This window comes from Myotis daubentonii, chromosome 3, assembly GCF_963259705.1.
Source record: "Myotis daubentonii chromosome 3, mMyoDau2.1, whole genome shotgun sequence".
Lineage (NCBI taxonomy): Eukaryota > Metazoa > Chordata > Mammalia > Chiroptera > Vespertilionidae > Myotis > Myotis daubentonii.
In genome coordinates this window covers 37,170,574-37,197,042 of record NC_081842.1, presented here as the reverse complement: position 1 = coordinate 37,197,042, position 26,469 = coordinate 37,170,574, and the positions used below count along the sequence as shown (strand labels likewise).

At 37.8% G+C, this 26,469-nt stretch overlaps 1 protein-coding gene across 5 annotated transcripts in view; it reads left to right on the top strand.

Annotated features, from left to right (window-relative positions):
- The window catches only part of TBL1XR1 (TBL1X/Y related 1), a 174,066-nt gene extending 148,943 nt beyond the window's left edge, over positions 1 to 25,123 (top strand). For all 5 annotated transcript variants that reach the window (XM_059687071.1, XM_059687075.1, XM_059687073.1 and 2 more), the window contains 9 exons: positions 638 to 701; positions 787 to 884; positions 2,094 to 2,154; positions 13,028 to 13,149; positions 13,292 to 13,366; positions 14,875 to 15,002; positions 15,574 to 15,739; positions 19,193 to 19,294; positions 20,388 to 25,123. In XM_059687071.1, coding sequence (XP_059543054.1) covers positions 638 to 701; positions 787 to 884; positions 2,094 to 2,154; positions 13,028 to 13,149; positions 13,292 to 13,366; positions 14,875 to 15,002; positions 15,574 to 15,739; positions 19,193 to 19,294; positions 20,388 to 20,414 — 843 coding nt within the window. In that variant the 3' untranslated portion in view covers positions 20,415 to 25,123. The remainder of the gene's footprint in view (positions 1 to 637; positions 702 to 786; positions 885 to 2,093; positions 2,155 to 13,027; positions 13,150 to 13,291; positions 13,367 to 14,874; positions 15,003 to 15,573; positions 15,740 to 19,192; positions 19,295 to 20,387) is intronic.
- Positions 25,124 to 26,469: the final 1,346 nt, after the last annotated feature.

Genomic DNA, 26,469 nt, shown 5'->3' with positions numbered 1-26,469 from the left:
ACTACTCAACTTCTTTTACTGTCAAGTCACCTATACTCTTCTCTGACTCTTTTTCTTGTGTTGAATTTTTATTGGTAAGGATTCATATTGGGAAAGAATTAACAAAGGAGAGAAACATTCAATGATATTTAAGAATCTGATCATCTGAAACAGCAATATTGTTAGTATAATGCAACATACTTTATTTAGACAGTAAAAGATTTAAAGAGGGTCATGTAAAACCTTTTAATCATAGAGATATTTTGGAAGATTTTTCTTTTTTACTTACATTGAATCATTAAAAGACGATGATTTTGATGTCCTTTCCAGTCTACTAGCCTCCCCTCTTTAGTCATGTGCCTCTAAGGATGCCGTAGACCTCAGCATGCAGGGGAGTGATGTGGTCCGGCTCCGGAGCAGTTCCTGCTTTTTGAGATTTGGACATAGGCTGGCTCGGTGCTGCCAAAGCTCCAGCTTCCCAGCAGTGAAGGGTGTTTCCTAGCCTGGGGGGCGCTCCCAATTGGGCAGAACTAAAAAGATTTTGTAGCAGAGAATGTCAAGGATCTGCCGTACCTAAGATTTAAACATGAAATGTTCTAATAACAATTAAATGCCCTTTCTGGATTACATAATTGAAAGAAGTGTGTTTCTCCAACAGAGTGAAGGTACACTTCTAGCAACTGGTTCATACGATGGGTTTGCCAGAATATGGACTAAAGATGGTAAATGAAGCATTCTTCTTTTCACTTGTTGTTGTTGGTTTAAGTTATAAAGATGAAGTAATGTAATTTTTTTTTTTAATACTAGGTAACCTTGCTAGCACCTTAGGGCAACATAAAGGCCCTATATTTGCATTAAAATGGAATAAGAAAGGAAATTTCATCCTAAGTGCTGGAGTAGACAAGGTAAAAGAACATTAAACTAAACCTATATATATATAAGGTTAATGTAATAAGGGAATATTTTTCTCTTCTAATTACATAAGCATTAAAATATTTATATTTGAGAAATTCCAGAATGAATTTATGGTAGTAATAGAAATACTTTCTTAGATTTTCTGTCGGCTCACTTCTGAACCTACAAAATAAAATGGCTTTTATTTTTATCTGTGTGACTACACTCCTTGTTTTTGCTGGAACTTGAGCTGTAATGAATGTCACACTTCCCACATTCTTTGCTTCCCTTCTAAAGTTTCTAATTTATCTCATCAGTGAGTGTGGCTCTGGAGTGATTCCATTGGAAATCTTAGAGCCAGTCTATTAGCTGAACTCCTGGTGCTTAATTGAAAATGTAAGAAATGCAGGGTCTTTCTAGCTTTTTTTTACCTACTTAAGCTGGTAAATATCCACAGGCTGAAAATATGGCCTTCTTTCTCCTTTATTTTCTTAGATCATTCCCCTTCCCATGAACCTAGGAGAATACATGCTTGTAGGTAACTGGGTGTATTGTCAAAAGGAAGTAGAGAGAAAAGAGGAAAGAAAAGTGAGGGAGGCCAGAAATGCGAGGGGAAAGCCCTGTTAATAGTCGCTTCACTATGCAGCTCTCCATCCCCAACAGTATAAAATCAGTGGTGGGAGAGTGTGAAAAGGAATGGTAAAAACAGCCATTATATGCCATGTTTGGGTGTAATTAATATAAAAGACATTGTTTTAAATATTGTCAACATTCAAGCTGCCTTTATATTTAAATGTGGGCTTTAAAAAAATCTTAGTACTGAGAATTAGCTGACTACTTTGTAAACCAAGAATTTTTCTCCTTATAGCTGAAGAACTATGAAAATCTTACATTAAGTACTCTATTGCAGTGGAATTTTTTAAGCAGTCTAATATAATGTCTGGTACATTGAAGACAAACCAATAATTGTTATTTCAAGTGAGTTGACTGATGAAAATCATCAGGGAAAAATTAAACTACTTAATAGTCATATCTCCTTCACCCCAACCCTGAATGTGGAGTATAACCTGGTTGTACTGTTGCGAAAAGTAAATGTGAATTATTAATTCCACTCTGACATTTCATATTGCTTTAATATAGTTAGGAATCTAAGGCATGCCTCTATAATAAATTCCTTTCAACTTCTTAACAATATATTTTTCTTTTCTATTTAATCTCAGACAACCATTATTTGGGATGCACACACTGGTGAAGCCAAGCAACAGTTTCCTTTTCATTCAGGTAAATCTTTACAATTTACGTTAGAACTTGATTTTTTTCCCTGTTTTTCTAATTATACTTTTAACTGCTTAAATTCATTTAAAATCTTGAACTATCAAGTATCAATCTGGTTACTAGTTCTTTGAAGGGTTGATATTCCATGAGTTTCAGATTGTTAATTGTCAGGATCATCAAAAATTTTTGTGAAATGTATCATAACAGAGCATTTGAGGCCTGACTGGTATTCTTTAATGGTGACACAGATTTTTGAGTCGGCAGGTCTAGGTTTGGATTTCAGTTTCACCCCAATTAATAAGCTTTAAGACTGAGCATTTCACCCCAGCCGGTTTGGCTCAGTGGATAGAGCGGTGGTTGGCCTGTGGACTGAAGGGTCCCAGGTTCAATTCCGGTCAAGGGCACGTACCTCAGTTGCAGGCTCAGTCCCCATTGGAGGCCATGCAGGAGGCAGCCAGCCGATGATGTTCCTCTCTCATCAATGTTTCTATCTCTCTATCCCTCTTCCTCTCTTTTTGAAAATCAATAAAAACATATTTAAAAAAACAAAAAAGACTGAGCATTTCACTTAACTTTTCTGAGCCTCATTTTCTTTATCTGTAAATGAAGGATAATAATGCCTATCTGTTATGAGGATAAAACTAAGTAATGTACGTGAAAATAGCGTATAAACTTCTACAATTTAGATATTCTCGTTTTGGATTGATGTATGTAAATCAGTCCACCTGTGTACATAAAATAAAAAGTAGGCTTTCCCAATGTTGTTGGAACTTTGGTGCTATAGGTGGATTTTTTTGAAGAAATAAATTGATACTTAAATCCATAGGTCTGACCCACAAAATAGTGTTCCATTCTCCATGACGTATAGCCACACAGCAATGTGTATAACAAGATGAGTGGAGAAAAGAGTTTATTACATGGGCTCTTTTGCAGTCTAGAACTTTTGTACCTGCTTTCAGGGAGTTTCCTGATGACAGTAGCTGATATTAAACTGGACCAAGATGCCTAGTAACTATTAGAACAGGAGTTTTAGTATTTCCCGATTTAACTGCTTCTTTCAGGGTTTTGGTCTGGTTAAGAGCTCTCAGTAGGAGGCTGACTAAAGTATTAATGGGTTATTTTCAAATCTTTGTCACATCTTTTTCACAGACATAACATGTACCAACTTTGTGCTAGAGATGCTGCTCTTTGTATACATGATCCCATTTAGTCCTACTTTTGCCCCATACTATTTCATAGCTCTCTCCTTTCCAGTACTCTGTCCTATGAATTCTAGCTGCCTTTGCCTTCTCAGCTTTGGCTGTTCAATTCAGGAATGTCATGGATCTTGGTCTAGGGAGGTTTCTTTTTCCTATGCCATGACAGGGACGTTTTTTCCCCCAGATTATAAGCTCAGACAATTTTGAAGGCACATTGTGTGTTGGGTTTCCCTTCTCTCAGGAACCACCATCCTTTGTTGCCTGATGTCCAATGTCTTGAATTATTTCATAAACAGCATCAGTTTTAAAACAAACTTACAGCTTCTGGCTATTTGTTTTTCTGTCTCTATTTAATTTGACTAAATCCAATAAGGTACAGAATTATTTTTCTGTAGTATCTGAGAAACATAATTTTGCAAGCATAATGTTAAACAGTTCAGCTTGATTACAGTTTACCATATTAGTAGACATTTACACATCAGTTTTTGTTCACCTTTGCTTCTCGTTTTCACCCGAATAGAATTCTTAAGCCTCTGGCTCTTTGCCTATTAGTTTCTCCTACCTCCCCAAAGTGATGGCGTATTGAAATAAGTAGGCATGCGGTACTGTTACTAGCTACTACATAACATGTACCAACTTTGTGTTAGAGATGCTGCTCTTTGTATACATGATCCCATTTAGTCCTTGTGACAACCTGATGTGGTAGATGGTATTAAAGTCATTTCACTAGTAAATGATATTTTTACCAATGGCATTCTTTCTTGCCAGGCCTTTTGGTTTTTTAAACAGCTTTATTGGAGTATAATTGACACCCCACCCACCCCCCCAAAAAAATACAGGGTAGGGCAAAAGTAGGTTTGCAGTTGCTTATATGGAAAATAATATAATAATTATAAATAATAATAATACAAATTGTTTCATATACTTAGAACTGTAAACCTACTTTTGCCCCACCCTGAACACATATTTAAATTGTGCAATTTGGTATGTTTTGACATATGTATATACCATTGAATCCACACTCCAGACATTGAACTACATCTGTTGGATTCAGACGTTTCTTCTTGCCCCTGTGCTGTCTCTCCCCGCCTTCCCCAGGCAATCACTGGTAGTCTTCCCCTCACCAGAAATTAGTTTACATGATGTAAATGGGATCACAGAGTATGTACTCTTTTTTGGTCTGGCTTGTTTCACTCTGCATAATTATTTTGCTTTCCTTTCAATTGATGAGTAATATTCCATAACGTAAATAAGTACCACCATTTATTTATCACCTACTGAAGCACATTTGGGAAGTTTCCAGTTTTTGCTTGTTACGAACAAAACTATCAACATTCATGTACACAAGTAATCTTTATATGGATTTGTGCTTTCATTTCTCCTGTGTGAATACCTAGGAGTAGAATGAATAGATCATACAATAGGTATATGTTTAACTTGTTAATAAACTGCCAAACTGTTTTCCAGAGTACATTTTTAAAAATAGAGTTACATTCTCACCAGCAGTGGGTAGTTCTCTCTATTCTTCCAGCACTTTTTATATGGTCAGTCTTTTTAATTGTAACCACTCTAAGATGTGTGTAGTGATATTTCACTGTGGTTTTAATGTGCATTTCCTAATGACTAATGATGTTAAGCATCTTGTCATGTGCTCATTTACCATCTTTATGTCTTCTTTGGTAAAATGCCTGTTTCAATCGTTGGACTTTTTATTTAGTTATGTTTTCTTTTTGAGTTTTGTGAGTTCTTAATGTGTTTTGGATGCAAGTGTTTCCAAATAGTGTCTCGCAGTCTGTGTTCTTTGTATTGTTTTAATAATGTCCTTGGAGATCAGAAGTTATTAATATTGATGAATTCCATAATTTATTAACTTCTTTTTATGTGTCATGCTTTTGGAAGTTGAGGTCACTGAGTTGAGACCTTTCTGCTTTTCTAACATAGGTATTTAGTGGTGGACAGGCACTGTCCGCAGCCTTGTGCAGCGGGCATTGCTTCTTCTAATCTTTCTGAGTTGTGCATTCCCATCTCGGGTAGTATCCTCACATATTAGTGCTGAACATGTGAGTAGGACTGACTGCAGATTTTTAGAATTCTCTGCATAGCTCTCTCCTTTCCAGTACTCTGTCCTATGAATTCTAGCTGCCTTTGCCTTCTCAGCTTTGGCTGTTCAATTCAGGAATGTCATGGATCTCGGCCTAGGAAGGTTTCTCTTTCCTATGCCATGACGGGGACATTTTTTCCCCTAGATTATAAGCTCAGACAGTTTTGAAGGCACATTGTTTGTTGGGTTTCCCTTCTCTCACTGTCCTTTGTTGCCTGATGTCCAATGTCTTGAACTATTATTTCATATACAGTGGGGCCTTGACTTACGAGTGTCCCGACTAACTAGTTTTTCGAGATATGAGCTGTCTCTCGGTCGATTTTTTTGCTTTGAGTTGCGAGCTAAAATTTGGGTTACGAGCCAGCTTCAGATACCCCACCTCTAGTTGGCGCAGCGAACGTCACAGTGAACGCCACAACATCAGCCCAGCATCACATGTCTCACTTGTTCACTTTAAGTTTTGACATACGAGTAATTTGAGTTATGAGCTCCGTCATGGAACGAATTAAACTCGTAAGTCAAGGCACCACTGTACTAGAGGCCCGGTGCATGAAATTCGTGCAGAGGGGACGGGGGGGGGGGTCCCCCTCAGCCAGGCTGCTCACACTGCCCACTCTCAGCAGTCCCCCCCTGCTCCCCCCCCCCCCCCGACTGGGGGACTCCAGTGGGGCTGAGAGGACTGGCTGCCGCCATCTTTGTGATGGAGTGATGGTTAACTTGGGTATTGCCCTTTTATTAGATAGGATATTGTAAATTTTTTTGGTTGTTTGGGGCAGGAGGCAAATATGATCCCTGTCACTTCATCTTGACCAGAAATGGAATTACCTGTTTTTTAAATTACTACATTTTAATTTCTGTACTAAATGTTCCCCTATGTACACTCTTGTATAATGCATAAATCATGATTCTAGATGAATGACAGTGAGTTATCACTTCAAACACAGGACAGCTCTAAAAATAGCAATGTTCATGAGGATGTGGAGAAATTAGGACCCTTATACTTTTGTAGTAATTATGTAAAATGGTACATTCATTGTGGAAACCAGTATGGCAGTTACTCTAAAAGCTAAACATAGAATTACCACGTGACCTAGCAATTCTACTCCCAGGTCATAGTCAACAGAATGTGGGCTATATGTCCAATTTATTATTTAGTCATAAAAAGGAATGAAGTTCTGACACATGCTACATCATCAGCTAACTTTGTACACATTATGCTAAGTGAAGTAAGCCAGATACAAATGGACAAACAGTATGATTCTCCTTATATGAGATAACTATAATAAGCAAATATCCTATATATTAAGAGAGAAATATGCAAATTAGGCCCAGACATCACGACCAGCTCAGGAGGCTGCGTCATGACCAGCTCAGAGCACGCCCCCAGCCCCAGCCGACACACCACACACTAGGGCTGGGGGTGGGATCCGGGCGGCCGTGGTGTGACTCAGAGCCCACCCCCAGCCCCGGTGCCGCCCAACTCCGAGGCCACTCCCGCCGGGGGTTCGCGGGCAGGCATACCGTGCAGCCTGCCATGGGAGCCTTCCTGCCCAGGGAGCAAGGCCCCCGGCGGGAGTGCAGCGCCACCCAGCTCCAAGGCCACTCCCACCGGGGGTTCGTGGGCAGGCACGCCGTGCCGTCTGCCCTGGCAGCAGGGCCCCCAGTGGACCCAAGGACCCGCCCAGGGGGGCGTGCTCTGAGCCACTGCAGCCAGACTGTGGTTTAGCCCCGCTTCCTGTGGCGCTGCACTCCCGCCGGGGGCCTTGCTCCCTGGGCAGGAAGGCTCCCATGGCAGGCTGCACGGTATGCCTGCCCGCGAACCCCCGGCGGGAGTGGCCTCAGAGCTGGGCAGCACCGGGGCTGGGGGTGGGCTCTGAGTCACACCACGGCCGCCCGGATCCCACCTCCAGCCCTAGTGTGTGGTGTGTCGGCTGGGGCTGGGGGCATGCTCTGAGGGCTCCCAGACTGTGAGAGGGCGGGCAGGCTGGGTTGATGGACACCCACCCAGTGCATGAATGTCATGCATCAGGCCTCTAGTATATAGATAAGAAGTAAAGATTAAAGGTTAGCAGGAACGGGGGATGGGGGTGGGGGGAGAAATGGGGAGGTGTTGCTTAATGGTTAGTTGCACAACAGTATGAATGTAATTAACACCACTGAATTTTACACTTAATAAAATGACATTTTATGTTACATATGACCACAATATTTAAAAATTAATGTAATATATCAAAAATCATTGAATTATATACTCTAAATGGGTAAATTTTATGGCATGTGAATTATCCTATCTAATAAAAGAGACACATGGTAATTGGCGTACGACCGCTACCCTTCCCATTGGCTAATCAGCGAGATATGCAAATTAACTGCCAGCCAAGATGGCAGCCGGCAGCCAGGCAGCTTGAAACTAACATGGGGCTTGCTTGCTTCAGTGACGGAGGAAACCAACGTTCCCCACCTGCTTTGCCGGCCTCTGAGCCTGCAGTTTAAGAAACATTGTAACGAATATAGAAGCTAAACAAAACCCCAGAAACCTGCTTTCAGCGGGCCCGGGATCTCAGAGCTGGAGTTGATACAGTGTTTCAATTATAGAACCAAAACAAACCAGATACCTGCTTTCAGGAGCGGAGGCCTAAGAGCTGGAGCCTCAGAGCTAAAGCTGGCCCAGAATAAAAAAAGAAAAAGAAAAAAAGGAGCATTTGGGAGCTTCAGTCCCAGCCTGAAAACAGCCCTCAGCCCCTCACCCGGACTGGCCAGGCACCCCAGTGGGGACCCCCACCCTGAAGGGTGTGTGACCAGCTGAAAACAGCCATCATCCCCTCATCCAGGCTGGCCAGGCACCCCAGTGGGGACCCCCACCCTGATCCAGGACACCCTTCAGGGCAAACCAGCCAGCCCCACCCATGCACCAGGCCTCTATTCTATATAGTAAAAGGGTAATATGCCTCCCAGCACCGGGATCAGCGGAGCCGAGAGGCCTCCCAGCACCGGGATCAGCGTGACAGGGGGCAGCGCCCAAACCCCCTGATCGCCCTGCTGCTCTGTGTGTGACAGGGGGCGGGGCCACAACCTCTCTATTGGCCCTGCTCTGTTCCTGACAGGGGAAGGTGCCCCAACCCCCTGATCGGCCCTGCTCTGTGCCTGATAGGGGGCAGCGCCCCAACCCCCTGATCACCCTGCGGCTCTGTGTGTGACAGGGTGCGGCGCCCACCCCCCCAACCCCCACGGGCCCTGCTCTGTGACGGGGTAGAGCCATAACCTCCCTATCGGCCCTGCCCTGGGTGTCACAGTGGCGGCACCCCAACCCCCTGATCTGCCCTGCTCTGTGTGTGACAGGGGGCGGTGCCCCAACTCCCCTATCGGCCCTACTCTGTGAGTGACAGGGGGGAGCTCCCCAACCCCCTGATGGGCCTGCTCTGTGCGTGACAGGGTACGGAGCCCCAACCCCCCTGATGGGCCCTGCTCTGTGTGTGACAGGGGCAGCGCCCCAACCCCCTGATTGGCCCTGCTCTGTGCGTGACAGGGGGTGGCGCCGCAACCTCCCCATCGACCCTGCCTTGAGTGTGACAGGGGCCGGTGCCTCAACCCCCCCAATCGGCCCTACCCTGAGCGTGACTGAGGGTGGCATCACAACCTCCCAATCCGCCCTGCTCTGTGCATGACAGGGGGCGGCGCCCCAATTCCCCAATCGGCCCTGCTCTGAGCCCAACCAGGGGCTGCACCTAGGGATTAGGCCTGCCCTCGGCCATCAGGGAGCAGGCCTAAGCCAGCAGGTCGTTATCTCACGAAGGGTCCCAGACTGCGAGAAGGCACATTCCGGGGTGAGGGACCCCCCCTCCCCCCCGAGTGCACAAATTTTTGTGCACCGGGCCTCTAGTATATGAATAAAGCTGTTTTTAAAAAAAGCAAATGAGTAATGAATGCCTTTCTTCCCTACCCTCATAGGTTTGTTCATTACCTTTTTAACTTACAAAGGATGCATAGTTTAACAAAAACAAATCAGAATTGGAGGACACAGAAATTTGAATCTCAGCTTCAAGATTTTAAAAGTGTGTTACCCTGGGCAAATTAACTTTTCTTAGACTTTCATTATGTGTAAAACGAGGCCAGTAATAGTGAACACACCTCTCATCTCTCACTTACATAAAAGTACATTTTATGTTAGAGGTCTATTTCTGTCCTAAAGAACTTGCGTTACCTGGACTCATTTTATTTTAGGAATAAATATGAAGTAAAGAGGTATGTGTTCTTAGATTGCACCAATCCGTAACCTTTGCACCTTACGAGCCAGTCCTATCGCAGACGCATTAATCACCCAGCCTCCTTCAGTTACCTGAACCTGCTCATGCACTTTGTTTTTGTTTTGAACCTAACAGTATTCTGTTTGAATACTACTTCTTCTTTTCATCTACTAAGATTTTGTAGACGGCTCTGTGCCAAGTTAATACTCTTGTGCATCTGAACAGATACTTGGTCTTCTTCATAGCAATTTATTAGAATTAATTTATTTTTCACTTTTTTTCTTTCTTTCTTGAACAAATTATTTACCTAAGTATCATTTTGTTAAAATGGTTTTTGAAATATCTTAAGTCATATATTTAATGACAAAAATGAAAGTGTAGTGTAAGTAGTTACTCAGATTCCAGGCATGAGAGCAGACTCTAAACCAGGTATTCCAAGAAAGGGATTTTAATACAAGGAAATAGTTGCAGAGGTGTTGGAAGAGTGAAAAACAGAGGAATATGAGGTAACTCGGAGTTTAACAACTGCCAGAAACCTAAGACTTAGAGAAGGCAGCAGGAGCCAAATGCTCCGGCCTTAGAGGAGAGGCTGCCTGGCAAACACAGGCAACATGGAGTAATCCCAGCAGCTGCCAGAGTGCCAGCCTGAAAGAAATGGAACAAATTGCTGTCTTCTTTGTTTCTGCTGACCTTGGGGCTCATGATGGTGTCTTCCACTGTGGGAACTCTGTAGGCACAGGATGCTGTACTGTGTGATTGGAGAAGTCAGCCCCAAGGTGCAGAGCACAGGAGGGCAGAGTGGAAAGGAGTGGCCTGAGAGTGGCCGACACGCCAACCGTCATCTGTATTACTCGAATCGTGATGCACACAGATGGCAGCAGAGTTCACACACGCTGCCAATCAAAGTTGGCCTGTAGTTTTATTTTCCGGCTGATTTAAGTTGGATTCTCTCAGAAGCAGACCTGGAGCCAAGCATTTGAGTGAAGTAATTTATTAAGGAAACCTTCCCAGGAGAGACAAGTGAGGACTGTGGGAAGCAGGATGGGAAAGAGGAAGTGCCCAGGAAGGGAGGGTTTCTGGTGAAACAGCCTGTGTTCAGCCTCATCATACATGGCTCTGGCGGGTGTGTTTACACCTCAGAATTTCTCTCATTTGAGCCAAGGGTGCTAGGGTTTTTTTTTTTAACCTACCCTTCCCCACCCCCCCTCGCCCCCCAACTATTGGGTACTAGCCACATTTTGGGTAAGTAGAAGCAACAGAGCAGTGTGGTTCTCTGAAAAAGTTTGCTTCTCTGAACAAGTTTGCCCCTGGGAGGAGCCCTTAGCACCCAGGCATTCAGAAGCTGGGGACTGGTGAAGAGGTTATACTAGGGAGGGAGGAGACAGGCCATCCTGAGCAGTTGTCTTATGGCAGTCGCAGTCACTGCCATACTGCCATTCACGCCACTTGCCCACTCTAAAATTGTGTCTTGTTCATTTTTTTTTTTAATCTGGTGGGAATTCTTGTAATTTGAAATTTTTCTAGGTGAATTTATGTTGATATTTTTTATATACCACTGTAGTTTTCATAAGGTTGCTTGGGGAGAGGATTTAATACCTCCTGCATAGTAAGTTTCATAGTAAGTTATTTTTCCATCTTGTAAGTATTACTTTCCTTTACTGACTCAGTCCAGGTAGGTTCCTGATCCCTGTTTTTTTATTGTGGAAATATACCTGGAGCTAGTTCTTCAGGAGTGTCTGGCCATGTTACTACCATTAGCTTCCCTGAGCTGCACTCTAGATTTTAGTGTTTTACCTGATTAGTCTCTAGCCAGTGAAATTAGGTTTCACTGTTGTCCTTTGTCTTTTTAAAAATGTATTGCTATATATAGTTCTCAAAACCCTGAGTAAATATTTCTTTGAGTCATAAGTGCTTTAATTTCTTCTTCTTGTGATTCATCTTGTTCTTCTCCTTTCCATAGTTGTAAGCCCGCACACATGACATACTTTTTGGATTATTAATCTAAGTGCTCAAAACACTCATTTATAATATATCTAGTCTCAATATTGCCAGTTACTATTATAATTAGATATGCACAGAGTGGCTTTGTTTTTCCCTTCCCATAGATACCAGTTCCAGCCTCCTTTATTAGATCTTTTATATCTCTAATAATGAGGATACACAGCTTAAACTTGACCTTTTCTGTTTCCTAACTGGTAAACTTGTTCTGTAAAGGCTCTGAAAATCACTTTTAGGTTTGGTAAGCTGCAGGTAAATTACAGCAGCCATATGTAACCAAATGAGCATGGCTGGATTTTCATAAAGCTTTATATGTGAATTTGAATTGCATATAATTTTCACATTCCTAGGTCTTCTTTTGATCAGGTATAGTCTTTTGATTTTTTTTTTTTCTCTCCCCAGCCAATTTAAATATGGAAACTGTTATTGGCTAATGGGCCATTGTATGTCTATCCCTGCTCTAAATCCATTGTTTTTGGTATGCTTCTATTGCTTAACCTGATTACTTGTTATCATTACCTTAATCTGCATTGCTAATTATAGAATCTTTGCAACTTTCAGCAGGGGACAATGAAAGGGAAGAATCTTTAATCATAGTAGAGCTAAAATAAGTAATAAATGTAGCCAGCTTCTGGGCTTCTGAGGTTTGAAATTCAGTGACATAGATTTTTAAGAGATGATTTTAAGAAGTAATTGATGGGACTCTCTTAGAAGAAAATATATTTGTGAATCATATGCAATATTACACTTATCAGTTGAGTAGATGCTGGGAATGCTACTTATTCAGTATAACATTTGTCTAGCTTGTAACTTACCAAGTACTTTCCATAAATACCTCTCACTTGATTTTCACATCATCCTTGTGTACTAAGCTTAAAGGTTTTATTCCCATTTGTTTAGATGAAGAAAATACCACGACACGTTAAGTGGCTTGCTGAGAGCCCACTACTAGTTAAGGAGTGGCAGAACCAAGGATTCTTGTTCATTGAACACTCACAGAAGTTTAGAAATAAGAAGTGTAGCATCATTTACAAATGAGAAACCAAAACCTAGTGCTAGTAATTCAGAGTGTGCCCTCAGGAACACTGACCTCCTGATCACCAGGCCAGGATACTTCCTTATTAGCCTATGTCTGACATGGAGGCAACTAACCTGATATTTGTTAATATTTTTTATATTTAGATATAATTTTTTAAAAATCCACTTTTAAAAGTATAAAGTAGAATTTTATATTTGCATTAGCATGCTTAATGCCCAACCATGGTTTGAAGTGAAGGCTCTTAGGTAGCAGTATGTGTGGAACGAATGCTGCTAACCTGTGACCTTTTTCTTTTCAGCACCAGCATTGGATGTTGACTGGCAGAGCAACAACACCTTTGCCTCTTGTAGTACAGATATGTGCATTCATGTCTGCAAATTAGGACAAGACAGACCTATTAAAACATTCCAGGGACACACGGTGAGAAACGGGTTTTCCCCTCTTTGAAGTGATTATGATGAATAAGTAATGTTTCAGAGTGGGTTTGAAGTATGTATGTTTAATAACCAAAGAGCAACCTGGTCTATAAAATGAAAATATAAATATTTACTGTCATTTTTAGAATGAAGTAAATGCTATCAAATGGGACCCAACTGGCAATCTCCTGGCCTCTTGTTCTGATGACATGACTTTGAAGGTAATTTGGATAGCAGGGAGAAATGGGGTGGAGATGTCATACAGTGTCACTGTGCAGGCCATTTGAACCCTGTAGAATGTCTCATAGTTCATTGAGTGCTTAATCCTTGTTCTTTATATTTTCTTTTATGAAGTATTTCAAATATTTGAATAGAGCAAATAAATTTCATTTAAAAGGATGGCTGCATGATGGGAATTATGGTACTTAGAAATGTGCTGTTATAACTTGTCTTCACTATTAGAAAGTCTTATATTGGTGCAATATATGTATTTGCACATGTAAAGATTTGACTACTAAGAAACGAAGATCTCTGTAGCATTCATGAATTTGACTGAGATCTGCAAACTATTAATTTTGCTATGGTGGTAATGTGTGACTGTCACCCTTGCCTGGAAACTGGTAGATTGCGGAGAATCACTTAATCGGTGAGTGAGCCTAGTTGACATGCCGTATTCACATCTCAATATGAATTTACATTTTTCTTGTTGTGTAACTAAAAGCAGAACTAACACCTCTGTATATCACATACCACAGTAAGAGGAGAAAACATTTTGATATAAAGAACAACCTATTTAATCTTCAAATTAATGAAGCCTTTTCTGCAATATACTAACTACTGAAAAGAATGTTGTTCTTGACTCTGCAATGCCAGCGCCTGCAGACATGGTGACCTTTATAGATATCATGCTCATTAGAGAAAACTGCTCCTCCTTCTCCCAGAAAGAGACTAAATGTAACCTTGGTAACCTGGGAGTTTTTTTTTTTTCCTTAAATACCTGCTGTTTTTAGTTTGATGGTTTTTTTGTTTTGTTTTTTTTTTCCTCAAGCCTGGGCTTCCTTGCAAACATTGCTAATAAAAATGCTTTTCTATCAGTATAAGTTTTTTTGCTGTTGAGTTGGAGGAGTTCCGTATATGTTTGTGGAAATTTACCCTATATTGGATAAGTTTTTTCTCCATTTTGTAGATTGCTTTTTTATTTTACTTTACTGATTCTTTCCTTTGCTGCGTGGAAGCTTTTTAATTTTATTAGCCTCAGTCTCTTTGCTTTTGTTGCCTATGCTCTGGTGTCATAGATGACTCATATTTTATTTGTAAGTTGCTTATCTATTTTCTCTGTGCAAAATGTTTTCTGATTTTAAATTCTAAGAGCAATTTAAAATGTTAATCCTTTATTTAATGGACAGCATAAAACTAATACATAAACATTTTAGAAACATCACCTAAGGAGTTTATTGAGTTATACCATCTGCAGCTATCAAAAGTAATCTTAGAACTACAGTTAATTCAGTCCTGAAGCCTCACAATAGAGAATATTTAGAAAGAATTGTAATTTTTAAAAGATATAAATGTTAAGTGTATTCTACATTTTAGTTTATTTTCAAATAGTCCCTTGATTTCTATAAACATTGTTTTGGTTATAGCACTTATATTTTGAATTGTCAAGATAGTGTTTTAAATGTACCTTTTGTATGGAAAAGTAATTTCATACATATTCTTTTTTGCTTAGATATGGAGTATGAAACAAGACAATTGTGTCCATGATTTGCAAGCACATAATAAAGAAATTTATACTATCAAGTGGAGTCCAACAGGACCAGGGACAAATAATCCAAATGCCAACCTTATGTTAGCAAGGTATTATTTATGTCTTACTCTTCCTTTTATGAGTCTTCTACAAATGCAATTTCTAATAAATATTACAAAAAATTAGGGGAAGATTCCATGAAGTGGGAATGTATCCTGCAAAGAATGAATATATATATATTTAAATGGGAACTTTTAAACAGTTTTATTATTTCAAGTCATATGGATTTTTTTGTCTGGAGATACCAAATATTTGCTGGCGATTGTTACCCAAGCAATTGAGGCACAGTGCAATAAAATTTCTTCAGCGTTTAAAAAAACTATAAAGTTAAAAATACAGTCAATACAGTCAAAACCCTGGATTAATATAAAGGAATTATTTAAAGAGCAAAGGAATACAGTGAATTAGTTCATTTATGTGCTTCAATTCAGGGACCTGGGGATGCCCTGAAGCTGCCTTTTCTCATTATAGATTGGTTTTGCGAACACTTTCTTTTAACAGCCCAGCCTGCTTCTCATGAGGAATTTGTGCTGGCTGTTAGGAATGGATGAATATTGTACATTGGGGGTGGGCTGAGAGTATTTCAATACTTATAAAATCACATTTTTTCCTCCCTGTCAGTGCATCCTTTGACTCTACTGTTAGATTATGGGATGTAGACCGAGGAATTTGCATCCATACCTTGACAAAACACCAAGAACCTGTGTACAGTGTAGCTTTCAGTCCTGATGGCAGGTATCTGGCAAGTGGGTCTTTTGACAAATGTGTGCACATCTGGAACACACAGGTATGTCTATATGTCTGTCTAAGAATAGTCAAGTATTCTCATATTCAATAGGAAGCATTAGCCTGTACAAATAATTTTCTTTTTGGTTGTCATTCCTTTTGTTCCCTGAATTCAGTTCTTGTTTTTAAATGAATACTTTAAAAAAATGACTGCTAATTAAAGATGGAAACCAACTGAAGTTATATTTTCATGATATGGACCAGATTTTAGAAACAACTCTAGATTCTTCATTTTATTTTTTCCAGTACTTTTGCAGACCTAAAATGTGAGAGTTTAATAAGGTGCATTTATTATAATTTTTTTGTTTTCTAAAAAGATTGTCTTTGAATAACCTATATGAGCAGTGAAAATGTACTAAAGGACACGATTTTATGACTGAACACAATGTAATAAACTTAAACCTCTGCTACCATTTTAGGGACAGTGCTATAGAGAGTCTTGCCTAAAAGTGGAGAAAATAGCCTGTTTGTTGCTTTCCTTTCTTTTTTTAAAAAATCTTTTCAGTATTTTAGTTTTTATTCTACATATACTGTTGTTGTTTTTTCTGCTACTTTTTTAAAAATTGATTTGTGTGTGTGTGTGTGTGTGTGTGTGTGTGTGAGAGAGAGAGAGAGAGAGAGAGAGAGAGAGAGAGAGAGAGAGAGAGAGAGAGAACGAATCATCCATTTGTTATTCCTCTTATTTATGCATTCATTGAATGCTGCTTGTATGTGCCCTGGCGGGAGATCAAACCCTCAACCTTAGCCTATTGGAGTGACCACTAACCAACTGAGCTACCTAGCCAGGGCCATACAGTTTCTTTAATAGCAGTCACTTGACTCCCATGATCCAGCTCTTCACTGGTTATTGTACAGCCACAGTAAGTTATTATGGTCTATTTCTCTTTGTATTACTCTCCATTGCTTCTGGTCAGACTATTTTGCTTAAACCATCATTTTCAAGTGTTCTGTTTTTGTTTTTCCTTATCCAAGGATATGTTTTTTTATTGATTTTTAGGAGAGAGAGAGAGAAACATTGATTAGTTGTTTCCCATACATGCCCCGAAGGGAATCAAACTGCAGTCTTTTGGTGTATTGGACGATGCTCCAACTAACAACCACCCAGCCAGGGCTCAAGTATTATTTTTGATGAAGTTATTCATTCAGGTGGTCTTCCCCCCCAAAAAAACAAAACATTGTAAAAGGTATACACTGAGAACTTTTGCTCTCATTTCTGTCTTGATCTCCTACAGGCAACTGTTTTTATTAGTTTTAGTTGTCGTCGTGTGTGTGTGTGTGTGTGTGTGTGTGTGTGTGTGTGTGTGTGTAAAAGCAATACGATTCTTTCATTTTATACTTTTACTATTTTGTTGTTACATTTATATTGTTAACTTATTTGGTGTGAGCTAGAGTTCTAATTTTATCTTAGAAGATGGGTAATCAGTTATGTCAGTACAATTTATTGTCCCTTTAATGTTTCATAATACCACTTCTTTCATATACTAAGTTCTTGTGGATTTATTCATAGGTGCTCTTGTATATACCTGTATCACTAGCATAGCTTTAATAACTATAACTTTGTAAGTCCCTCTAATTAAGTATTTTTTTCCCTTCAGTAAGATTTTATAATTTCTTTATAAAGACTTTCCTTTTTCTAAATTTATTCTGAGGTGTTTTATGGATTTTATTGTTAACCACAAATATCTTTAAAAAATATATTCCTTTTATTTACTGGTTGTTGCTCGTGTTTGGAACATTATGAATTTTGGCACATTACTGTGCTCTTTCAGTCTACTAGTTACATTTCCCCTTGGCGTTCCTTTCACATTACTCTTTCTGTTGTGACAAATAGCAAAGGCTTTTTAGATACAATCTATGGATAATTTGTCTGTTGTATACCTTTTCAATGACTCATTTACTCCATTGTGAGAAAATCAATTTCAATGAAATTTGGGTATAGGACTTGACTAATGGCAGATACTGATTGGTTTTTAAGGGCATTTGAGCAGCTATCCGTGCTGTTTTGTTGTATCACTATTATGTACCAAAAATTACATTTTACTTTATTTTTAAGTTTGAAAATAGCAAAATGCATCTAATGAGTTTTTAGTGTAGGAGACAGTCATTATCCTTTTATCATATGTGCATGTAGTTCTTTTCTTTCATTACTTGGGTGATATGTTACCTAAGCATTTGACAGGTAAATTGTTGAAATCTGGTCTGAATATACATATAGATTTGAGTAGATGCTGATGATCCGTTGACTCTGGCTTTTGACCATGCTATTTTTGTTCAATTATAGCTTAATTCAAGCTTAGAAATTACTTGAAAAGAACTTTTAAAAATACTTTTAAAAGAAAGTATTTGTTTTCTTAAACCCCAAAGTTGACTGTCCTATAGATTTTACTTTTTATGTATCAGTAGATTTTAGATTTTATTGGTGCCACTTTTTTCTCTTTTAATTGTAGATATTCAAGACCTGTATTCATACTTGTTAATCTCTTAAATTGTTAGAAATTTTAGGTAGGAAAAGAAAAATTAGGAAGCAGTAGAGCCTTCCTAGCGTGACCAGCTGTGGCAGTGCATTTGTGGTTTCTGAAGTATTTCCAGTACACTGTGAAGAGGAAAGCAAGGAAAAACAGACTTTGTAGTGATATGCTCGGGTTAGCGGTCTGGGAGGTATTTACCAGGTACATGTCTGCTGACATGTTCTGTTTAGAAGGCCTGTTAGGCTGCTTTAAAGCTGAGAGACACCATCCTGTTTGTCAGGGCAGAACACCAGAAGCATATTTTTCATTGTCCATTCCTCCCAGCAGAACCTCTGACCTTTGCCATATGTAATGACTGGTTTCTTAAGACAGGACATTTTTTGTGCTGAGTTTTAATTACTCAGTGGCAGCTGAATGATTATTGTTCCTCTTGCTGAAGGAATAAAATAATTTAATTATACTTATGATTCAGCTAAATTGATAATGAAATTATTAGTGATCCTACTTACACTTTTTTAAGAATTCAAGAATTATGTATGTACGTATATTTTTAGCTTCTTTCATAACTTCTATAGCTTAGGGGTCTATTCTAATTTTACTTAATATGGAATACCTAACAGACTCACACTACAATTGTCTTTACAAGTTGGCCAAACTCGTGCAGTTTTTAGTAACATCATCAAAAGTTTAAGTCATAGATTGAATGTTCACTTCTAACCATTGTTAATTGTGTCAGAGAGGCCAAAGGTGCCTTAGCTAAGAATGGTTATCAGTCCTGGAGAAACCAACTGTGTGAATGATCTGTTGAGAGCAGATTAGTGTTCTCTTTTTATGAAAGGATCCTCAAATCACACTTCTAGTATTTTAGAGCTTGTATTTATTTTGGAATTAAATCTAAACCCTACCTTTGATTGCTAGAAATAAACCTTATAATATTTTACCTGAGGATGTTAGTATTTATAAAATTTGATTTTCCATGTTTTTAGACGGGTGCTCTAGTTCACAGCTATAGGGGAACAGGTGGGATCTTCGAAGTTTGCTGGAATGCAGCAGGAGACAAGGTTGGAGCCAGTGCGTCAGATGGCTCAGTAAGTATAACACAGTGTTTCCGGGGGGGGGGGGGGGGGGTGCGCGCGCAAACATAGAGAATACATGTGGCTTAGTGTTCCCTTCAAAATAAATTTTATGATATGGTATTGATCTTTTTACTGAAAACTGTATACTTTTTATGTTCATTTCATTCAAAAAAATGTAAACAAAATTTGTGCTACCTTTGCTAAAAGAGTGTGTTCATAATCAAGAAATTGACAGTTATTTTTAAAATCAAGCTTCCTTAGTGAAATTAGGAATAGCAGGATACCACTATGAGAGATTTGAATTTTCATTGCCTATTTCTACTTTCTCTTCCCTGCAGAAGAGTGTTGGTGGCCAGGGAAGGGGCAATAGAGGCAGTTGAGTCCTGCATTTGAGGAATATGTGATGCTGAGAGACTTTTCAGGGTGAAGTGTGTCAACTCTTTACAAAAATAGTAGTTATGGCTTCTAAAACTCTGAAAGCAAAGGGAAGGTGGAAAGGGTACAGCCATTAGCTGTTTACTGAAGCTGTAGTTTAATATAATCTGTAGTATGTTTTGCTAAGACCCAAAAGATAGAAAAGGGCTTATTTTGAGCATTTTCTTAAAACTTTTTTTTAATTTTTATTTATTTCAGAGAGGTAGGGAGAGGAATAGAGAGATAGTAACATCAATGATGAGAGAGAATAATTGATTGGCTGCCTCCTGCACTCCCCTTACTGGGGATTGAGCCTGCAATCCAGGCTTGTGCCCTTGACCGGAATCAAACCTGGGACCCTTCAGTTGGCAGGCAGATGCTCTATCCACTGAGCAAAATTGGCTAGGGTTATTTTGAGCATTTTTTTACTTCTTAGTTAGCAGAGAGTAAATCTTCAAAATGTTAGCCATGGTTCTGCCTCTGTATTGTTAGCCCATCGTTGTTTCCTCCAGCTGGATTAGACGATGTATTTGATTTCTGTTAAGTGCCCGTTGCCATGATTACTATTGCTTTACCAGCTTTGTGAACTTGGAACCAAGAAACAGATTCCAAATTGTACTATAGAAAAGTTAAGTTACAATTGTATAATGAAATTCTTAACACACCGGTTGATTATTTTAATTTCTTACAGGTTTGTGTATTAGACCTTCGGAAATAGCGCTACTAGTTGGAAGCCATGGACCGACTATGAATGTGTACATAGCCAAAATGACTGTCCCTGACCCATGTACTGCTATCGTCCCACTTGAACCATGGCCAGTCCACTACAGCCAAATCTAAAAGAAGTATATACACAAAATTGCACCCTGAAGATGGCAGAATTTTGTCACAGCTTGTGAATTCTGTTCACCAAGTGCTGGAATCTAATCTGCTGTGCCCCTAAAATAGCATTTAGAAGTTTTGGATATGAAAAACAGAAGAAAGAAATATGCATTATAAAAGCAGACCATACATGTACCAGTTTTTGGATACTGATGACAGCCTTGTTTCTCCCCTTTGAATCAGCAGACACCATGGATTATATTCTTTTCTTTCCTTCAATAGTTGAGCAGTTTGTATGTACAGAGAAAATGGACTTACAAAAACTTGCAGCAGTAGTTTGTTCTTGCTTTTAAACTTTTATTTTTGGTTTAGTTTATGAATGCATGAAGTAAGGGAGTGAATCAGTTTCTTGTTTATATTTTTTTCACCATTTACAAAAATTATTAAAAAAAAATATTTTAATGCGTTCTTTTGAAAAGATAAATGTTTGGTACCTTTTATGGCTCCCAGAGCATATATTCAATTGGTGCATGTTGTGGAAGGAGAAATTGGAAATTAATAAAAATATATGACTTTGGTCATGTCAATCTGTAAGACACATCAGTAAAAGGGTATTATGCTCTGTTTTTTTGTTTTGTTTTGTTTCATTTTGTTTTATTTTGTGATGTGGCTTAAATGCAGTAGTTTCTATTTGGGGACATATTTCTGCCAATTAAAGACTAGGAGGGCACAAATTTTTTTAAAAAAATACCATAGAGAAGATGCAAAAAAAAAAAGTCTTCTGATGTTTTGTAGCCATAACTAAATTATGGTTAAAATGTGCACTATTGTAAAAGGAGCAAAGTAGGTTTGGGGTTTTTGTTGTTTGTTTATTTGTTTGTTTTGCTTTGTTTTTTAAGAGATTAAAATGTTTCTGGATAAGGATTAGCTTCTCAAAAGTGTCCATCATTCTGTGTAGAAGCTTAAATATGTAATATAACCAAACTCCAGTATTAAAAATCTCTCGTGTAACTTTTCTTTATACAAAGCAAGATAACGGCATATAACACTGCCATTACGTGGCAAAATGTTAGCTATCTTAGTTTAAAAACAATCTTTAAAACAAGACTTGCTTCAAGGTGTTTTTAAATAGCAGTGATTCCTATTTTCTTTTTTAAATGTATACTTGCACTAACTTCCCTGCTGCTCTGATTCTGCATTTGTGGTACTTGTGACTACATTTTTCTTCAAATATAGATAGATTTAAGCTGCTATTTTTTTTTTTTTGTCAGTAATCACTACTATATCATGTCTTTTACTATGTTTATGATATCAAGTATTTTCTTAAGGATGTAGGTATCAGATCAAATCTCCTCTTGTGCTCATGCAACTAAAAGCAAAAATTTAGAGAATTGACAAATGATAGCATGGGGCTATGTTCATATGTGTGATTAACAAGTTTGTTTTGATTAAGGTGAGAAGCCAGAACTGTCAGTTTTGAAGAGAACAGTTGTCAAATTTATCTCTCAGATTTTAATTAAGGAATCGCTTAGCAAATTTGTAACACTATTTCCATTACTAAATATTTTGAGGCCTTTACTACTAAAATTTTAACCTCTGTTTTAAGTACAAAGTGATTTAGTCCAAGTAATGCAGCTTTGATTTTCAGCATTTGTTGTTTTGCTATATTTACATAAGAGCATTGATTGAAGCAAGTCTTGGTTTTACTAAGGTAGGATAGCATTTGCTATTGTTAAAGAAAATAAATACACTTAATTCCATAATACATTGTTATATGTACCCCAGTTGTTGTTAGTGGGGACTATGATACTGTAATAATATTTTTAAAAATTTACATCCAGAGAGGCAGTCATTTATGATGGTTTTGTGCCAGCTGTTTTTAGGGTTTGGATCACATTATACATACTTAGAACTATTACCCTGTGACTTATGTAGGAAACCTAATATGCTGAGTATCTGGCACTTGAAATCCTGCTTTTATTGCTGGAGGTCCACATCTGTGGTAAACCTCTGTTGTTGTTTTAAAAAAATAAATAAAAATAAAAAAAATCTGTGCAATAATTTTTAAATGTGCTCCCAGGAATAGACACAAATGTTTTACGTATGTTTAAGCTGCATTTTCCTTTAGCGATGCATTTGTCAATTGCACTGAATTTAAATCTGAAAGTCAGAGGTGATTATTGATAGTACTTTTGTATTTTGATATTGACAGTTTATTCATTTGCATACAGTTATTGACTTTCCCCCCCAGCTAATTAAAAGATGGTCAAGTAGTTCTGCAGTATAGCTGCCAAAATAGACAGCTACATTTTTATGGTATTGTCATCTTTTCTGTTTCTTTTCTTTTTTTTAATTTTTTTTAATTTTTAGCTGTTTTACTTAAGCATAATAGCCACAGTAGAACATATGAAAGATTATAAATACAGAGCTTTATTATCCTGATGTCTTGGGTCTTTTAAGTGTAAACTATCTGGAAGGTATCCATTTTGTAGGCTTGGGTTCTTCGTGAGCATACAATTGTTTATTTTTGCTGCTGTTCTCAACATCATCATTGCCTGCTGATGTGCCACGATGCTGCTCCAGTAGATAAAAAGCAGATTGCCTCTAATTTGAGCAGTAACATGATTGTAAGAGACGAAGTTTCACAGCAAGTAAAGTTTTATATTTGAGGTTCTTGCTCATTTTTTTCTGACAACTTATTCCTGAAGTTCAACTGACTCCAGTAGATTTTCTGTGGTATTCATTATATATCATTGTTGTTTAGGCTACTGTTAAGAAGCTTATCATAAGGAAAAATAGAAAGGAAAACTTGAATGACTAGAATATTCACTGATTAAAATAGAATAAAGAGCAGCTGTCACTCCTAAACATCATAAGGGATCTTATTTCTTCTCCATGTAGGAAATCCCCTAAGCTCTTATATTTTATCCAATCCCCATTTCCTGTTGTTGATCAGGTACCATCATTGACGTTCAAATGGCTTTTAGAAGTGGTAACTTTTAATTTCCTGATAGGTCTTAGAGTGTATTGAATTCTGTTTTAATTATTCTCTAAGTATGTTTTCGGATTAAACCCCTTTTATAGATACTGAAAGTGCCTCCTTTTGTGATGTAAAAAACAAATATGGTGCAAAAGTAATCATAAGATTGAATTACATGAAGGGTGTTTTTTTTTGTTTTGTTTTTGTTTGCTTTTTGACATATAAAAATGTCAAGAGAAAGGCCAAAGATTTGTACATTTTCACTTATAAAGCACTCCTTTTTCCTTAAACTTCTTTCTGTCAAATTAGATTTAATGAGAGAGTACTATTTTTAAGGAGCTGTTTATGTAGAATGATTTTGTTAAGAGTAATGTAAACTATTGAATAGAGGCCTGAAGAGGAGTATGCATTTTTGCTATTTAAGGAATCACAAATGATAATCCTTATGTGAACAGGAAAAATAAATTTCAAATGTAGTGCTGTTTATCTTCTCAAAACAGTTCATTTTCGTAAGTGCATTTGTACACTTGGATAGAACCTGCATTTATTCTCACATGCTAAGGATGGTACTTGCATTTGATGAGTTACTGTTGACAGTTTCCACAGAATCCTACTCAGTGGACCATCATTGTGGCATGGCAGCAAATGCCAACATTTTGGGGAATAGCAGCAAATCTACAAGAGACCCTGGTTGGTTTGTGGGTTTATTTGTTTTTTTCCCTTCTGAATCAGCAGGGATGGAAGGAGGGTAGGGAAGTTATGAATTATTACTCCTTCTGGTAGTAGCTCTGAAGTGTCACATTCAGTATCAGTTTGTTTGTTTTAACATGATTCTAGTTAATGTAGAGGAGAGAGAAAACAGGAAGCATTCACTTTTTTAAATACACTGATTTAGAAATTTGATGTCTTATATCAGTAGTTTCTGAAGTATTAATAGCATTCTTTATTTCTGCCTTTATGTTGACAGTGTTGAAGCAGGGTGAATAACTGAGGCTTTTTCTTTTTTTTCTAGTAAGCTATTTCATGATGTTTTCTTCGGATTTTTGGATAAGTTCAAAAAAACATTCTGCATGTTGTATCTAGTCTGATGTACTTATCCATCTCACTAAAAACAAAAACACAGACTGCATTTTGTAGCTCTGTAATCCCTAAATACAGAAATGATTTTCTTCTTTCCTGACTTTGACATTGTAGCTGTAATGTTCTAATTTTGATTTTTACAAATCCTTTGGGTCTAATTCTGTGAGCCTACCTATAGCACTGGATTAAAATGTCTGCATCATTTCTTTAGTTATCCAGTTAACTTTAAAACTGTTGTAAAAGTGTAAACCAGCCCATGACAGTTTTTTGTACATGTTGAAGAACTTTATTGTTCAGTTTTCATGATTATTGTGTAAGGAAGACTGATTATAGATGTTCTATGCTGTCCTGGACCATGTTAGTTACACTTACAATGTATTTTGGTTCCACATCACAATGATTTGTCCCCAATGACCCTTTATCCTTTCTAGGCACATTTTTTGTTGTTGTTGTTGTTGCAGTTTCCCTTTGCATTGTATTGCTTTGACAACTGTAATTTGAATCAGATCTGAAAGAGGTCCAGAATAAAATATATTTTGATATTATGTTGGCTGTGTACATATATAAAACCTTTGATATCTATGTAGTTTGTATAGACTATTTAGTCAAGTAAAGAGAGGGATGCTATTTCTTGTTTACAATTTCTTGTTTACACTTTAATTGCATTTACTCCTCCAATGTTCTATTGTAGAATAAATTTTTTTGCTCTGAGTTAGCCTTCATAACATATTACATGTCTGTTCTCTCCCATACTGGTGTTCCTAATTGTAACAACTGCCATAAGAACCCAAACCACTGTTTTCATAAATATATTGTTTTCTAAGATACATAGTTACAGTAAGCCCATAGATAAAATTACAAATTTTACTATTTTATTACTTCTCACCAGAGATAAGATTTTTTAAATGAAGGGTTATTTACTATTTTTATTAAAGGAAAATAGAGCATTTAATCAGCTAAGGAATAATTCTGAATTATTTTGAAAAATAATTATTGTACTTAAAGGACATTGTTTCACATAATCAAACTAAAAGAGACCTCAGATTCATTTGCTTGATTTTTAGGACAGGATGCTCAACTTTCTTAATGACATTTTTTCTGCATATAAATCTATCTAGTAACTTCCTCTTTAGCTAGTTGCTTATATTGCTAACAAAACTTATAATCTATAAGGAAAGATACTAGGCACCTTCCAGTTTTAATTAATCCCAATTCCTTTTAGAGACTTAAGAATCATGGGTCATATTTTTTGTTTTGTTTTGTAAAAACTTGTATTCTCCCCAGTCTTTTACCTGTCCCTTCCATTTTTTTTAAGGAGACACTAATACAGGTATAGCCTTGTCATGTTTTATTAAACGATAAGCTAATGCAGTTGCTAGAAATTTCCAACAGCCTTTTATTTTCAAAGGGTTAACTTTTATTGCATGGCATAGATTGTTAATATTCTGCATTTTACACTTTTTCAAAAAGTGTTGGTCTACTAAGAATTATAATCTATAGAAGCTTGATGTGAAGCTGAAATCAATTTGAGTATTCACAAAAAGGGTTATTTTTTATTTCATAGTTCTTATACTTTATACAGTAGGTCAGATTTCTTACCTGTGATGAGACATAGCAGATCAGGCTAAAGTTCACTCTTTCCTCAGTATATTCATCCACAGATGCAGTGGAGGAAAAGCAACTGTGGATAGTAGTTTCGTGGTACTTTTTCCAGAGCACTCTGTCAACAATGAAATGTTAACCCTATGCTACTTTTTCTGCATGTTCTCAAATGTCATATCGCAATGCTTTGTCCTAACTTGTAATATTTTTGTATAAAATTTTTTAGGAGTTCCTTGTAATTTCTTTATAATTTAAAAATATATTAAACACAAAGTGTTTAGTAAAGTAC